This window comes from Sparus aurata, chromosome 3 (assembly GCF_900880675.1).
Source record: "Sparus aurata chromosome 3, fSpaAur1.1, whole genome shotgun sequence".
In the NCBI taxonomy this organism is placed as follows: Eukaryota; Metazoa; Chordata; class Actinopteri; order Spariformes; family Sparidae; genus Sparus; species Sparus aurata.
This window is the reverse complement of record NC_044189.1, coordinates 23,443,154-23,460,339: the sequence shown is the minus strand read 5'-3', so window position 1 is coordinate 23,460,339 and position 17,186 is coordinate 23,443,154. Positions and strand designations below refer to the sequence as shown.

General features: G+C 44.6%; 1 protein-coding gene across 4 annotated transcripts in view; it reads right to left on the bottom strand.

Annotated features, from left to right (window-relative positions):
• Nucleotides 1–3,476: 3,476 nt before the first annotated feature.
• Nucleotides 3,477–17,186, bottom strand: part of dlgap3 (discs, large (Drosophila) homolog-associated protein 3) — a 130,949-nt gene continuing 117,239 nt past the window's right edge. For 3 of the 4 annotated variants that reach the window (XM_030412488.1, XM_030412487.1, XM_030412485.1), the window contains 7 exons: nt 15,156–15,694; nt 14,118–14,212; nt 12,923–13,142; nt 11,382–11,676; nt 11,193–11,284; nt 10,830–10,976; nt 3,477–10,261 (listed from right to left, as the gene is read on the bottom strand). In XM_030412488.1, the coding sequence (XP_030268348.1) occupies nt 9,935–10,261; nt 10,830–10,976; nt 11,193–11,284; nt 11,382–11,676; nt 12,923–13,142; nt 14,118–14,212; nt 15,156–15,694 (1,715 nt within the window). In that variant the 3' untranslated portion in view covers nt 3,477–9,934. Of the gene's footprint in view, nt 10,262–10,829; nt 10,977–11,192; nt 11,285–11,381; nt 11,677–12,922; nt 13,143–14,117; nt 14,213–15,155; nt 15,695–15,798; nt 15,811–17,186 lie in introns of all 4 variants that reach the window. The other variant, XM_030412486.1, reaches the window with a different exon arrangement.

Here is a 17,186-nt window from a genome sequence, read left to right as displayed (position 1 = left end):
GGCTGCGGTTCGTGTTAGCTTGTATGTGTATGCTAACCACTTCACATCAGACTCCTTCAGTAACGAGTGTCAGTAACTACAAAGCTGGCTTTGCCTCGACGCTGACCCTCGTAAAAGGATCAGTCCCAACCATATGGGACCCAGCAACTGCACCCGAGACACAGGTAAGTGTTGCTGCGGTTTTATAGTATTTACAGTTGCCTATGAGTATGGTGAAGTCAGCTTGAAATTGGCTAACTAGTTAGCTCCGCTTTGGTCCACTATGCAATGGCGTTTGAAGCGAGTTCATTGTTAATAATATTACGAGGGAGCTTGGTTGTCACAGTAAAAAGTCTGGAAACGTGCAGATTGGAGACAGAGACTGTGCGAAGACACACAGCTTTTGCTAGCTGTTAGCCATTAGCTACATGGTAGTAACTGTAACAACACATAGAACAAACTAACATTATTCAGACACTAACCATTCTGAAATGTCCTGCTGCAGCCTCAGAGTCTGTACTTCTTCAGGAGCCTCTCCTTCTGGGTCCGATTCTGGGTCAAACTGGTTCGGTTGAACTAAAGCATCTCCGCGAGCCATAGTGTTACATATATATACAGCCACCATAACATTAGCGCATGCTACCGCTAGCATAAGAGGCATCTTCTCCCTGAGAGGGACGCATAGCAGGCAAGTAGGCATTGACAGACGGAGCTCATTAGCATTTAAAGGTGCAGGCACAGAAACAGCCTGCTCTCAGTAGAGCGACTTTTAGACAGCTGAAATTCAGGACCACGGATGGGTTTGGGGCAATGCATATCGAATACAGTGTTGTTGGACCTCTGACAGCTGTGTGAAATTGATGAAAAACAGTATAATATGGGACCTTTAAAGGTTTGTGCCATCCTGATGAAAAGCAACACGTTGCAGATCAGAATCAATGTAAAGACATAATAAAATGCTGCTGGTCATAATCCATTTCCTTACATCTTTCTGTGTCCTTGGATCGCAGGGTTTTTGAATCCCTCGAAGCAAATCAAGAAACAAAGCTGTCTTTTTAATGTTTCTGATGGAATGTTAAGCATATCCAGTGCTCTCATGTTGAGCTCAGACACAATTACCTGTAAAAACCCAAATCCCATCCGAGTTTCTGTCGTCTCAGGTAAGATGTACAGATGTTTAGAGTGCTGAAGTACGACAAAACAACTTATTTTTTTGTACAACATCATACAGACATGATTGGGGAAATGATTACATGGATACATCTGGCTGGTTTGCTGTGCAGCGCAGGACTTGTTAGCACTTTTATATTCTGCAACCAAATGGAGAGCCTGAGGATGACATTATTCATTCACCTCCCACACTACTTTAAAAGTCCTGAGCTCTGGTTGTAGTCTGCTTCTCTTACCCCAAGGCTACTGCTGCGTGCTTTTAGTATCAGGTGGACACTTTATCTTCAGTAACAGCAGGCTGGATTCATGAGTACAGTTCTTTACCACAGCTATTGTGTGAAGGGACAGAAATATCCCCTCAATGTGTCAGACTGAGTTTGGTCCTGACTGGGAAGTGGAGGCCTTTGGGGATTGTGAATTTGACTCCGAATGCCTGTGCTAAATGTTTCTCATTCCTTTCTTTTAACCGGCTCGGTATTTGCATTGCAAATTCCTTACAGGCAGAGAGAAAAAGAAATGGAAATTATCTATGGAAAATTATTCTCTTTGACCCTTATTTTGCATTTTTAATGGATGCTGCCAAGGTTAGTATGCCTGAGCTGCTAAGAATATCTATTATGTTATTCAGTGTTTCGCTTTTGGACACTAAAGGAGACTGAGTGTCTGTTTTTTTGACATCACACTGCGTCACCATATCACACATTTGTGTAACTTGTGCCTAGCAGCTGGTTTGATTTAGCGCAGCTGTTCTGTTGTTGTTAGCGGAGCTGGGTCGGGTGTGTTAGAGCCGGCCAATCAGAGGAGACTGGGTATCCAGGAGGGGGGGAGGCCTACAGAAATGGAAAGTATGAGAGACCTGATGTGTTTTTTGAGCATTAAAGCATGTAAACCTGTTCTAGTAGTAACCTAGAATAAAACTATGAACCTGAAAATGAGCATAACATCCTCTTTTAAATGATTTTCTCTTGAGACAATGCCACTCGTTTGGAAACGACTTGGAAAGGTAAAGTAAAATTAGTTGTCTCTCCTAGCACAGTTTTCATAAAGGCCCTAAAATGTCCCTATAACTATATATAGCTTGATTCTGGCAAAAGTCAAGAAAATCCAACTAGCAAACAAGAAAAAAAAAAAAAACAGAATTAAAACAACAAAATAAATTCTTAGAAAAAGAGAGTTGGTTGTTGAGTCTCACCCCCAGGTCATCAAATACTTTGGTTTGGTTGGAGTCTAGACAATCAACTATCTTTCTCTAGGAAATTACCTTTTGGGGCTTAAAACAACACTCGAATCCAAAATGACGGAAAGGTTTGAGTTTGTTTGTTTGTTTGTATTGCCAAGCCGCTGTCTATCATACCACACCCACACACTCCTGATGGAGTCGATGAGTCTTTGATCAACTCATTCATTAATAATAACCAAGAAAGTTATATATCCAAACTTTGCCAAAAACACTTTTGATTGTTGCTTAATTAGCCATGAATATTTAAAGGGTCAATTCAGGCCCAAATCAAAATCACATATTTTCCCTCGTACTCATACTAGTGCTATTTATCCATCTAGAGATCTGGAGATATTGGCTGTGGAGGTGTTTGCCTTCTCTCCAGTGTAATGGAGCTTCATGGCACTCAGCTTGTGCTGATCAAAGCGGCACAAAAAGTAATTTGATAAACTCAACAGCAATGTCTCTTGCTGGAAATCATGACCCGGTTACTCATAATAATCCACAAAATGTGTTATGGGCAGTTTTATGTGGGAACCAGTTTCTTTCTGTATCAGTGCACAAAAGGAAGCATGTATCTACTCATTGGCGAGAGGCTAGCTAACTAAGCTAGCTAACTAAGCTAGCTAACGTTTCAGCTCAGCCGCAGAGAAGAGAGGCTAGCTAACTAAGCTAACTACGTTACAGCTCAGCCGAGGAGGACGCAAATAATGTTCATACAGCTGTCACTATCACGAGCCTCTCACCCATGAATAGATGTGCGCTTCCTCCTGTCTGTGATACAATGTAGTCCAGTAGAAAGAAAATAGTTCCTACATGAAAATGCGTTCAACAAAGGTGAGTGCTGTTGAGTTTTTTTACATGTATGTTTTTGGCGCTTTAAGCACCACAAAAAGCAGACATCTCTCTGGCTGGTATCTGATAACTTGGCAAGTCACAGAAAAACAAGCCACGTGGATGAATATCACTACAGGTTAAGAGGAAAGATATGTATTTTGGATTTTGTGGGGTGAACTGTCCCTTTAATATGATATAATTCCCAGTGCTTAAAAACATCCAACAGAGTCAAAAAATGAACACCAAAGAAAGACAAAGGAGACACAGCGCCCCTCATTTAACTCGCTAAAATAGCTTTATAATAATCATATTAATAGTAATAATATTAGCCATTAGAAAATGTTTTGACAACGTTGACAGTGTTACATTCTGTGTTGGGGTAAACCACGTCACAGTGTGCCATCTCTCTGGGCTTCAGCGCTATCAAGACGTGCTCCTTTTGACACATCTAGATCCATCAAACATACGAGATCAATAAATAAATTTGTATGTACATATGAGAACCACAACACAACAAACAGAATCATGATTTTACACATCACTGTGCAACGCCGCCCCCCCCACCACCACCACCACCACCACTGCCGCCCAGCACGTATCCAAACCGCATCTCCCGCTCACCGTGGCGTTCTCATGCATCTTGTGTATCACCGGTGGCATTATGAAACAAATTTCACATCTTATGGCATCGCTATTGCTATATGCTCCAGTCACTTGTTTTAATCAGAGGAAAAAAACAGAAGCATTTCATGTTTGTATATGTACAATTATGCTGTCTTGGCACTGAATCAAACGTATAAAAGAAGAGAACTCAAGAAATAAAGCCGAGCTCAAAGACAGAATAGCTCGCTGTATCAAACCCGTCTGGTTAAAAATCATGGCGTTCAGTGAGAAACACGAGAGCGAGATGAAAGAGGAGGAGAGAGTGGAGAGCGAGGGGCTGTCGAGTTTTTTGCTACATTATAGAGCAGAATACAGAGAGAGTAGAGTCTGTGTCGGCTTGATGTCCGCGTTGTTTTCCTACTCGGGCAGGAACTGAGAGTTGGGAGTGGAATAAATGCACATGGAGAAAGAAAAAAAGGTCTCATGTTTGGATCTTCCATTCAGTCCATCCGTTCAACGCTTGCTTTCCTCTTTCGGTGATCTCTCACTCCTCGCGGGAGCGTTCATCATTGATCCCAGAGAAAAAAAAAAAAGTCTTCCCAGAGTTATTGTCAGTTTGCTTCTCTTCTACTCCGTCTCCTCGGTAGCAGCGATTTAAGACTTCAGAGATTCAACTATTATTTTTTTTGTTAGTGTACACAAGACTCGCCCCTTGAATACAGAACAAAGTTTACCCATAGCTATAGTTGACAACACCGTTTATAATAATGAGAGTGATGGCGATAATTAATCCTTTTAATGACAATAATCATACTAATAATAATCATATTGTAATAACAATATATGTAATATTGAGAAGAGCAATGTCCATTGGCAACAGGTATTTACATTTTTGTAAACGTGAGGGTGGCAGGGTGTTCATTTTTTGTGTAGATACGCTCACACACGCTCGCACACACACACACACACGCACATACTGTACACACAAACGCAGTTACACCTCAGAGCTAAAGGCACATCAGAGTTTCAGTTTAACATCTTCAAGGGTCTGAGCTGCTCCGGAGGCAGAGGGGAGTAAAACCTCTGAGAGGTGAACCAAATAATACGTTTTGAGGCAAATCCCTGCAAGTGAAGAGGGCAAGAATTGAACCAATAGAAACATCAGCAGGTGATTGCTCACATTAAGTATTCTGTACTAATTATTCCTTGCGCTAAATAAATATTGCAACATTTCTAGAACAGAAATCTGAATAAAGCCAGGTTAAAAATTCCTGTTTCGTTTTGTTAGATACAAGAGTCAATGGTTTTTAAAGAGGGAGTTTTGAATCTCTCAGCCTACATTAAAGCATAAAATACTGCATAAACAACGTGCTTTTGCTTTTTGGAATAAAACCAGGCGATGAATGATTTATGAACGAACTGGAGGGAATAAAGCTGGAAAGTTTGGTGTATGTTGGTGCGACTGAAGTGGAAAAAAAATGGCCTGTAAAGATATGTTTTGTAGAATTCCATCCATGTCCAGGCAAAAATAAGACACTGCAGGTGAATAAGATAGAATACCTTACAATAATCAACCCATTATCATCATAAAACTTCCCAAGGTGATGAACTATGTTGAGACAATTATTTTGTGTATCTTAGGTTTTCTAAAAATGTTATTTTTAATGATGAAAATTTAAAGACAGAGACATTTTGTAAAATGTGTATTTTAGATATTTTTCTTTCCACTTGTCTGAAATAAAACACATCATGGTGGTAAAATAGCCTAAAATCACTAAATTGATTAGTGCGTGAAAAACCTATCGATATTTCGGCCTGCTGTGTTCGGTTAAAGGAGTTTGGTGAAAGTATAAGAAAAAATTATTGAAGATATAATTCTTAGGATTTTTGTGTAATCAGAGTGCTTTTTAAAAAAATGTTTTTCCTGTCCATGGTTGACATTTTTCAGTGATCCCTCTCACCATAATTCCTTTTATACAAAGTACTTTTCAGTGAAATTGCCTACAAAATCCGCGAGAGATTCACAGGAATCGTTGCACGTATGTTATCTAGTAATCCAACAAAGATAGATTAAATTCCTGCTCATTCCGTGCTGTTGCCAGGTAGTTACAAGCATTCAACTGCTGAAAAACAGGGTTTGTTTGGTGAAAAAAAATTCATCCACGAAACAAGACATGGTAATTTTCACCACTTTTTGACAGCTGCTCGGTTTTCGTAAAGCAGAAAAAAAACAAACATTGCTTTGACTTCTCCCGCTGAGGTTGAACTCAACCAACCGACTTTGCGTTTTCCTCCAGAGCAGCTCTGCCTCTCAGAAATGTCGACACAACTAAAACTCAAATCTGCTGCTACACAACCCTCCTGCAGATGTACAGTATACAGCACACACACACGTCGGCTACAACTGAGCTCTCGCCTCGACCACCACTCCTTTCACTCTCGTTCTCCAGTCTCAGGAAATGGCTACTGGAGAATCTGGGCTTAGTGGATCCACCCCTGTCGTTTAAAGAACTTGGACAAAGTTCCTGCGGGACTGATCCGGTCCTGTACTTTCAGGGTCCGTCGGTTGTGTGGTGTCCCCTGAGGACAGAGGCTTGGGTCGGGGGTTGGAGACACTGCTGCTAGAAACTGAGGTACTCGGAGTTGACTTGTCCGTCTGGCTGTCCACAAGGGGTTTTTGCACTTCTAGAAAGAGGTGAAAGGGTTCGTATAGAAGTCCGTGTGGTGTGGTGGTGAGTGCTCAGATCACGATTGTACAACTATACACCCAGGCGCTATGTTAAGCTGAGGCTCTTGTATTCATACAGTGAGGATATAAGATAGATGGGTGAAACACTGGACAGAAAATATGGAATTCCTACCACCAGAAAGTGTGTTTGCAATGGACCTGTTTCAAGGCAAGGTGGCTGGCTAACACCTCAACATGTGATCAAAAAGTATAGAGGAGAAAGTCAGCGAGAATTGAAGAAGTAGTAGTTGCTACGGCGGATAAATATCCCACAAAGCCTCTTTGATTCCCGGTGTCCCTCGAGCCTGACTCGTAATGGAAAGACCTTGCCGTCCCTCCGTGCGTAGGTGCGAGGGCTGTGAGGGTGGAGTCAGGAGGCCTTCACAGTGGAGTAACAGTATAAAAGCAGGTCTTTGTGCTTTGTTTGATGAGGGCTGTGTCAAACACCGCCGAGATGTTGTCGAGCTGGAGGGTAACAGAGGAGGAGGATGAGGGGATAAAAAAAGGCTGCTCTACAGCCCACACTGCTGCAGATGAATTAAACATGATTCTCAGCCCTTTTTTTTTTTTTTTTTTTCTCTTCTTCTCCTCGCCAGGGCAGCTTCGTTCCACACGGAGGTGGTTAAATTGATCCGTTTAGATTCACATCAAAACACCAATTGCTGTTTCAAGGTCGTCAGTATTATTGTCCTCCCGCGGACGTTATCTTAGTACAAAGAAGCGACTCGTTGAAATAACCGCACTGTAAAATCTCAGTTTCTTTTTACCCCGACCACAAAAAGAAAACGGTTCAGACGCTACAAAATTTGGCTTACATTTTATCAGTCGAAAAAAGGTCGATTCTGCTAAATTTCCCTCGGGCGAGGTCGACATAAAGCATGCAGTGTCGACGTCAACGAAAAGGTCCGCCAGTCTTAAGTGTGTATTGCACGTGAGAGTGAGGGGGGAGTGAGGGGGGAGACAAAGGGGGTGGCATGTCGGTACAATAAAAACATTTTCGTCGACAATATTCTCTGGAGACTTTATACTCTTCTATTTACATATCTTTCTATTTATATACTGTAAACTGTGTTCAAAGGAAACCTCCACATATAGCTGGTTAGGCACATGTAGTTGGTTCTAAAGAGGAAAATACAGGGAGGAGATGTACAGCAGTATATGTTGTTCGAACCACAGACAGATATACAGTAGGCCTAAGGAGGATCATACTCGGCAAGTAACACTCTTGCCAGTTACATACCCTGTGAACCCGACCCAGCGCTCACAAACTGAAGATAATAATCATTTGAAGTTCTTTTTCACATGTACTGAGTCTGGATATGCCACACAGCTGTAGTATAACACAATGCTATAATCTATCATAATAATACTGTAGAATTTCACATTTGATATATGCTTTTTTTTTTGTACATATACTGTACTCAATAGTCTCTACTAATCTAGAAATGTAGATTATATTATAAAATATACATCTCCCATTAAAATATCCCATTTTGCCAACACATTCCATCCAAATAGAAAACAAAAGAAAAGAAAACTGGTCATGCTAAAAGATCCCCATATTTTGTGTGTGTGTGTGTGTGTTTGTTTTTTTTCCCCCCGTTCTCTTTAAAATGGCTGATTTGGATTTTTAGTATTCACTGGGCTTCATCACACACGTCCCTCGCGACACGCAGCCCTTCATATTCACGCCACACGCACGCACACGAGCCTATATGCACCATCCGTACAAAATACTTCAATTAGAAACGTCTGCTCCGGACATAAATTCACAAGCGAGGCTCCCTCAAAAGCTTTTAAAAATCATGCTACACTTTGTCCTGATAGTATGATTTCAAGAAGTAAATAACCAGGAGGGGGGGAGAGGAACACCTAGTGCAGCAGACATACGGTACGTTGCCATTTGTGACGAGTGTTATTTCAATCTCAGCGGGATTACCGAACACTATCGAGTAGCTTCTTTTCTGCCGTTTCACATCGGGTGGTTTCCTCTCTGTGATGACTCTTTGGAAGGGGTGTGGACGGAGCTACATCGAAAAAAAAAAAGGACTCCGTTCGTTATTTCGTTTCTCATCAGCCGTGTGCTAAATGAAGAGGGCTGTACTTCAAGTTAGGCAGAGGCTTTGCAAGCTCTCCTCCTTTTGCTTCATCTTCTCAACTATGCAAACGTGTCTCTTCTATCGAGGAGCGTTTGATAGAAGAGAGGAGAAAAGACACCGTGTGTCATGGGAAAGAAAAGACTAAAGAAAGTGATCTTCTTCCATGGCTGTTTCGTCGCGTCTGTTAATCCCTGACTCAGGGTGGAGGGAACGCTCTGCAGACAAAGTGGTGTTTGGGTTGGTTCCTCATGTGACCACTCGGTGGTGCTAAAGTCTCACAGTGAAATGGGGGGCCTTCTCCGTAACAGCCACCAAAAATATATGCCCCCTTAAAAATTCCCAGAAACCCCACCCCTGAACACTCCAAACTTCAGAGAGACTGTGTAAAAAGCAAACTGCTCTGTCCTTTTTTTTTTTTTATTCCGTGTCTGCGATGCTCTCTCGCTGTCAAGGCTGTGATGCTACACTGCAAAAACTCCTTTTGGCAAAACACGAGTGTGCACACTATGTACAAATAGCACTTGCACATTCAAACAGCCTCACTGCTGAATGCTGAGGGTTGTCGGAGGACGTGAGGAAACGAAGGGGAAAGAGGCAGAAAATAGTTCCATATTCTTCGACTGGGTGCCTGGGTGGACAGATGGCACCTGGGTGAAAAGGAGCCCGCTGTAGGTGACTGACTATGCTTGGAGGATGTTCTTTGGGGATCGTCAGCCATCTGACTTTAAGGGCATTTAAACTGATGGTGAGAGTGAATCCATGTGTATTCATCCATACTGGTAGCATCCGTGAAGAGATGTATCTTAGTTGACTCCGTTGCGAATGGCATTGAGGAGATGCCAACGAGGGATCCACTGGGAGATTCTGTCATCTCCTCACACAGAGGTTTTGTGCCTGTTAAGCCCTTTATTTGCAGTGATGGAGAAGTGCTAGGTGAACACGCACAGGCATGCTACTACTGCGTGAGCCTCTGCTGACTACTGTTACAAAAGTGGACTGTTTCCTCTTCGTCGTCAGCCAAAAAAGAATTCTTAAAAAAGCCCATAGTTCACATCTGCTAGCTACTGCTTCAGGTCTGGGCTTCTGTATCAGTAAAACGTCCAAATTTCAAGACACTAAAATGGCTGTCATTGCTTGTTTAATGAGCGAGAGAAGTGGAATTAGCGGTTGTGGTAAGTGACGTGATGGAGATGCGGAATGGGGGGGGAGAGGATAAACAGCAATGACGCGCAGAAGATCTAAAACCGGGCTCAGAGAAAGACCGAGATTGTTAGTGGGGGAAAGTGAGGAGGTGGACGCTCAGAGTCGAGTCTGGGCCTCTGGGATGTAGATCTCGATGCTGTCGGCGCTCTCCGTGGCCGAGTTCTGCCTAAAGGAGGCGGTACGCTTGGTCTGCAGCAGCCTCCTCCTTGCTTCTGTCCTCTGACGGTCCCCGAGGTCCAGGGACTTCTCCCTGATGGGTAGGGTATGTCCACCCAGACGAGGCACCACCAGGCCCCCCGACCCGCCTCCTCTTTCTCCTCCTCCACCTCCGGCGCCACCGTCCGCGATGCTATCTGCCCGGAGGCTGCCGCTCACCCCGCCCGCTGGCTTCTTTGGTAAGGGAGGAGGAAGCTTCTTATCCTCCTGGCGCAGGGATGGTGAGACGTCGATATATGATGAAGACGGACAGTGGATTTATCGTGGCGGGTGGTGAAAAAAAAAGGTTTGTACGAAAAGGGGTCCCATGCAAAAAAAGTGGGGAGAAACAAGGAATGTGACAGAGATGAGCAAAACAAGCAACAATCACGGGCCGAGACAGGACAGACGAATGACCAAAATCAACAATAAATAAGCACCTCAGCATGCATTGGCATACAAGGAAATGAAATGGGAGAAGAAGAGGCCAACAAAGATAATGGAAAAAGAAGAAAAGAGAGACAATTGTTAGTTTGTTATCAAGATTCAAGTCGTTGATCAGTGAGTAGACAATATGAACAGCTGCAACAAATGCACGAATGCATTTCGATTTCTATCAGTTTAAGACTCCGTTGTCTCGTGGCTCGACTCAGATCCTCTTGCTGCTCTGTATTTTCACAGCCTGCAAAGGCTCGGAGGGCACGACCATCTGCGCTACTCTTCTGCACACTGCCATCTTAGCTCCCGGGGAGCGCTTCAGGGAAACCAGGGCTGTTTGGACCCCCGGGCCTCTCACCTTCTTTTCAGGTGGGAGCCTCCAGTTCAAGTCCTTGAGCCTCTGGAGGTCCTGAAACTTGACCCTGACGTCCTCTATGTTGAGCTGGAGCAGGTCCCAGAAGCCTGCCAGGTCCTGAGAGGTGGGCTGGGGGTACGCTGAAGGGTCCTGGGTGCAGCACAGGGAGATGGGACACAATAAGTGATGTGTGACAAAGTAGTATGTGGATTTGTGAAAGACGACAAGATTGCACAGGATCGACCTCTGCAGTTGTGCTTTTGCAGCCAAGCTGATTTTGCCCTGAGCAATAGTGAATCTGGGCAAAACCACGCACCATATCTAACGTGTGCTGTCATGATTTCAGATGCAATCGCACATACTCACCACACTTTGTTGGCAGAGGCGGAAGAACTGCTGGACTTTCTGAGACATGAGCATCTGGGCACTGCCAACTGCATTTCGGATCAGCTCGAGCACTGGGGAGGAAACAGCACACGAGTACTTTTAGAAATCCAAGAATTATTCATCATTTGTCTTTATCTCTCATCCTTTTGATCGTCCTCCCGAACTCACCCTCCTCTGGCAGCTCGTTCTCCTCTGCCTCCCTCTCCATGTTCTGGCACCAGCCCTCCATCCTCTCTACCTCCGTCTGCAGGAGGCGTAAGAAGAACTCTCCGTCTCTCATGCAGGGCGAGGCTCGGCCTGAGTCGGGCAGGCTCCGGGGGCCCTCCAGGGACGGCGTACCCGCCCAAGCTCTCTCAGAGGCAACGGGCAGAGGGGAGTGGGAGCGTGGAGGCAGGTGTGGGTGCTGGTGGGGCCGTGGGTCTGCTGGGCAGGGCTCAGTGGTGTAGCCACTCTGGATAAAGTCCTGGGTGGCAATTAATTTGACTGTAAGGATGAACTTGTCCTTCTAATACCAAGTAGTTAAATGTCTAGTATTTAATACTGTTTGACGTAACCATTTTTAAAATAATTTTTTGCTACTAAATGCTTGGAGGTTTTTATTTCAGTTTTTTGCTTTTGAAAAGAAAGAAATGCAAAAACAAGGGAACAGGAACACACGAAAAAGCGAAAACGGAAAGTCACTGACAACAAAGAGGGAACACAGAGGACACATGGGGACCGTGGAACAGGCACAGGAACAAAAGAGACGCAGGAAACGTAAGATAAAACCAGACAAACCAACCAAGAGTACAAGAAATACACAGACATAATTACACAGCGGCTAATGAACAACTGAAACTAGTGTACACAGAAAAAGGGCGGGAAAACTGACAAAGACAGGAAGTAAATCATGACACGTATGGATAAAAATTTAACATAAAAATGAGAAGTCGACTGAACCTGGGACCATGACAGTTGTATAACTTACTTTAAAAACAAACCACGTCTGTTGACCAGGTTCACATGAATAGTTTGACAATATGGGGGGGAAAAATGCGTGTTTGCTTTTTTTGCAGAGAATCAGAGGACAGGATCGATGCCATGCTCACATCTGTTCGTCGATTATGAAGCTCTAGCCAAGAAACAATTAGCTTAGCTTAGCACAAAGACTGGAAGAAAGGGGGAAACACCGAGCCAGGATGCGTCCGAAAGAAACAAGATCAGCTTAGCAGCACCTTAAAAACTCACTAAATATAAACTAAGTAACACCTTTGAAAATTGGCAACTTATGGCCAGGCTAGCTGATTCCCCGTTTCCAGGCTTTGTGCTAAGCTAAGCTAATTGTCTCCTGGCTGTAGATTTGTTGCTCTTTGCCATTTCTCAGCAAGACGCAAGTGCAAAATGTCGACTGTTCCAAGCCACCTGTATTGGCACAGTGAAGCGTTATTTCTGAACAGATCTCCACTCTGCACGTCGTGAGACTGCATATGTAGACAGATGCTCGTTAACAAACTCATTTTTGCCCGAGATTCATGCTAAACACTGATTTACAGTTGGTTGCCTCCAACAATGCAAGTTCCTCGACAAACAAACTTCTTGGAAAAACAAATCCTCTCTGGAAATGATGCATTTTTTCACCTAAAACACAGAATATAGTTTAAAAGAACACCATCTTCTCCGATGAAGGACGACTCGGGTGATCAGTTTTTTGCGCATCGTCGCACACTTACCTCTCTGTAGGCCCACTGTCCCTGTGTGTGGACGGTGCGGTGGCACTCTGTGTACTGGCTGGCGGACTCCGGCTCTGACGAGTGCCTTTGGAAGGAACAGCCGAACTGGAGACTCTTGTCCTGTGTCGGCACGGCGATGCTGAGCCCCGGGAAGCCCTCGGGGTCCAGGTCGGCCTGCACGCTCGCCGTCACGCTGTTGGAGCGCTTGAAACGGGCCCGCCTGCAACACGGGGGGAGTCACAGCAGGCCCAGAGGCCGTCCAGTCACACGGAGTATCACACGCAAACGCCTTTCTCAAATCATATTCCCCCCAAATAATTGCACATTCCGATTCGAGCAGGGATAGTCATGCTGTCACTGCAGTCGCTACGACTCAAGCGTTTGTGATAAGCCCTGCTAAATCCTCTGGCATATGACGCACCAGTGTGTGCAAATGTCACGTCAATGGACTCAGTGATGAGTGTTTACTCTATCACAAGTTTGTACCCCACCTCCCCTCATCCTCCTTTGCTGTCTGATGAGGTGCGAGGTGTGACTCAGATTTCCGTTCTCGCACTCCCGGTTTCTCCCGGACGTCACACCGTATCCCTTCGTGATTGCAGCAGTCGGGGGACATTGTTAACAGGTGCATGATCAAAGGCTGCGCGGGGTTCGGGAGAATGCGATGCTGCGACCGCTTGCATGCGTGTGTGCGATTGTGACCCGCAAGGCATGTTGGATATAATTAGGAGATGGCCTGCATCACATGTGAAAGTCATGTTGAAAGTATGAGTTGTGGCTGCAGTAGTCATGGTTACAGTTGAAAAAAAACAAGACTTCCTTGGAACAAAGTGTTACTGGTTTCAAGCTGTGACGTCTGATGAAATGTTAAATGAAATAATGGGATCTAGCCCAGAAATCAACCATAGGTGGCTGCACTGCTGGGCGCCCGGTAGATGAAGGCTTTTCAAATTACATGTTGAAATTATTCACATAAATTATTCTGGAGAGACAAAAAGCTCCTGATGAAGCCACATATGTGGGGGCGAAGCTAAATGAGCGAATAAACAAATGCACATCTTAGTTTTCAAATTTGTGTCCATAATTAAGGGCAAGTTAAATGTCAGGCTAAAATAAACACACTCCGGGTCGAGAAGAGATTTCAAGGATAAATACTTTTTTTTCCTGCTTTGACATTTAGTTGTGTTTTCATTACCTTTTGTCTTCTTCCACTTGGACTCCTATAGAATGGACCTCTGTCAGAGCTTTGCCCTCTGCGTCTGAATCTGACAGAGTCTCTGAACTGTCGACCTGAAAAACAGAAGCAGCCACAAAGTGCCACGGTCAGAGCGCAGAGGGATCTGTGGAAACATTGCAACCTAAACACTACATACACAACTGGAATTAAAGGAGCAATTAGACTTTTTGGTATACATACTCGTACAATTTGGGGCCTAGATGAGAAGACTGTTTCCACTCACAAGTTCGGGATTTTATCATTGTTTTTCACAGATATAATCTGTTAATTAGTGAGCTGTTGCTAAACAGATTTGTTGATGGTGGACAGAGCCTGAATAGCTGTTTCACTCGTGCTTTCAGTATCTTTGCTAATATGCAAACCAGCTCCTGGTGGTGGCTTCATATCTACCAGACACACATGAGCAGAAGCAGAAGCACTCCAGCAGGTCGCCAACAAGCAGTTATAGATACATACGCATAGATTTGTCATGTTAATTAGTGAGTCAGGAGTGTTGGTAGAATATTTTAAGGCTTTGTGGAGAGGCAGAAAAGCTGCTTCACCCGTTTCCAGTCTCTATGCTATACTAGTCAGTTCCTGACTTTGCTCCGTAGTAAATGCACAAACATGAAACTGGTATAAACCTTCTCATCCTTCTCTTGGCACATATTTCTTTAACATTTATCTTGTGTGATTATGATTGTATTTCGATTCTTGCGGAAATGATTAACCAATTGACATTTTAGTTGGTCCGCAGATCAACTTGGCATTTTGATAATGAATAATTTCAGTCATTTTCTTTTTTAAGCAAAAATGCACCGCATCATTCACCATGTTTCGGTTTGAGCTTCTCAAACGCGACGATTGTGCTTGTGGTCACACCAACCAAGCAGTCTTGTGAAGGACATCTTTCACTATTTTCTGACATTTTGTAGATCAAGAGATTTAACACACTGAAATAAGACTGATTAGTTGCTGATTAATTTCGGTAAAGGTGGAGTGAATGTGCTTTCTCACCTGCACAGCTATGGACGGCCTCCACTTCCTCCCACCACGTCCGTCGTCCTGCCCCCCAGCTTTACTCAGCACGATGCTGTTCTGAGGCAGCGAGACCGATTTCCCCAGGCTGCCGCCGACCCTGCTGTCCCTCTCGCGTGCCGGCCTCGGTGGGCCCTCCAGCAGACTGTCAGCTGAGCTGCTGTGTTTGGCCCTCACCCCGACTCCTGGACCCCCTCCGTAGGGCACCAGCTCCCTCGAACTCCTAACCCCGTCTAGGCTCTCTGCCGAGTTACTGTGCTGTCGGGATCTTCCAGGGCCCGTGGCGGTGTAGTAGCCTCCTCTGGAGGTGCGACCTGAGGGGCCGTCAGTGCTGCCCAGGTCCACGGAGTTGCTGTGCTGCTTGGGGCGCCCGGGGCCTGAGCCTGAGGTCAGCTGTCCGCTGTTCTGGAAGTAGGCATCCTGGGTCGACTCGGTGCTGCTCTGGGCTCGCACCGAGAGCGAAGACTTGGTCATGCGAGGTGGGAGTGGGGGAGGAGCACCTTTACGATAAGGAAAGACTGAAGTGTCAGAAGAGAAGGAGAAAGAAGGACAGAGGCAAAGTGGGCTGTTAAAGGCGACATGGGTCCTACATCAAGAGGGAACAGGGGAGGTGGATACTTACAAAAGGGACAGACTGAAAGGAGAACGTGAAAGGAAATGGTGAAAAGAGGGAAGTTTTGGACACGAAATGCAGAGCGAGGGAGAGAAAAGAACAACATCAATGAGAAGTAATGCCAGTGCAGGATGACAGAGAGATTTACAAATGCAGCTCAAAAAGCGCTCCGTCTTTTCACCGAAAATCAGCTCGTGGTTTGATTTTCAGAGAGTGGCGGGGAGTAAAGTGGTGGAGGAGATAGACATGACGGAAGTGACAAAAAGAAAAAAACCTCTCCCCCTGAGCTAACTTAACTCTGCTTCTAGAGGAAATAAAGCAATTTCCTGAGAGAAATATTAAAATGAGAAGCGCAGATTCTGCCTACGTTCACACACACACACACACACACACGCGGTTTATTTTCAGCGAGTAAAGAATCAAAATGCATTTCTTTCCAAGCATCTTCATCACCAACCAGCTTGTCACAGTTTACAAAGATCCTTACCATTAAGCTCTATAAGCGCCAGTGTGTGTGTCTATTCAGGGTTATGTGTGACTTGAGATTGCGTACTGTGCACGTGTGTTTGTGGTTAATGTGTATCACGGCTCACAGAAAATTTAATAAGTATCGGGGGGGAGGATTTGCTGGTCTAAGCTTGGAATTTGGAGTCCTGTGAGGCACTCGAGTGGCTCTGCAACATACACACCCACACACACACACACACACACACACACACACCCACTCTCTCTCTCACTCACACTCGAGATTATTGGAGATGAAAAGTACATTAGGCTTGTGTAAGAGTGTGATTGCAGAGATTAAACAAAGGAAATATCATTAAAAAAAAACACAAAATGAACAAAAACAGACATTTTTCAGACCAAGAAGAGAAGACGAGTGATACAGAGTAAGAAGGAATCGACGCAGACATACTATAGATAGAGAACAGCTGGAGACTCTGAGTTATCATCATAATCACAAGCGTTCCTGTACCTATTACTGAGCCTGAGAAACCGCAATCGCACAGGGCGGGTTGACGGAGGACGGAGATGAGAGAGAACAAAGAGCATGCACAATAACATAACGCACACGTCGATGCTTATAGCATGCACATACTGTATACACACACACACACAAAAAAGATAGCGCCGCGGAGGAGCAGAAGGCTTGGTTGAAAAAGTGAGATCATGGAGATCAAAAGAATACGAGAGAAAATTACATTAATAATGGATGCATTCATTGAATGTTGCCTTGCAGTTGGTGCGTGTGTGAGGTCCGCGCGTGAGCATGTGTGTCAGAGTCTTTTGTCGAGGTAAGCAGACACAAGCTGTCATAAAATCCCCTCTCCCACTGGCCGTCCCCACTGTGTCTCCCACCAGGTCGCCACCGCAGAAAAAGACAACCGCACATCTCG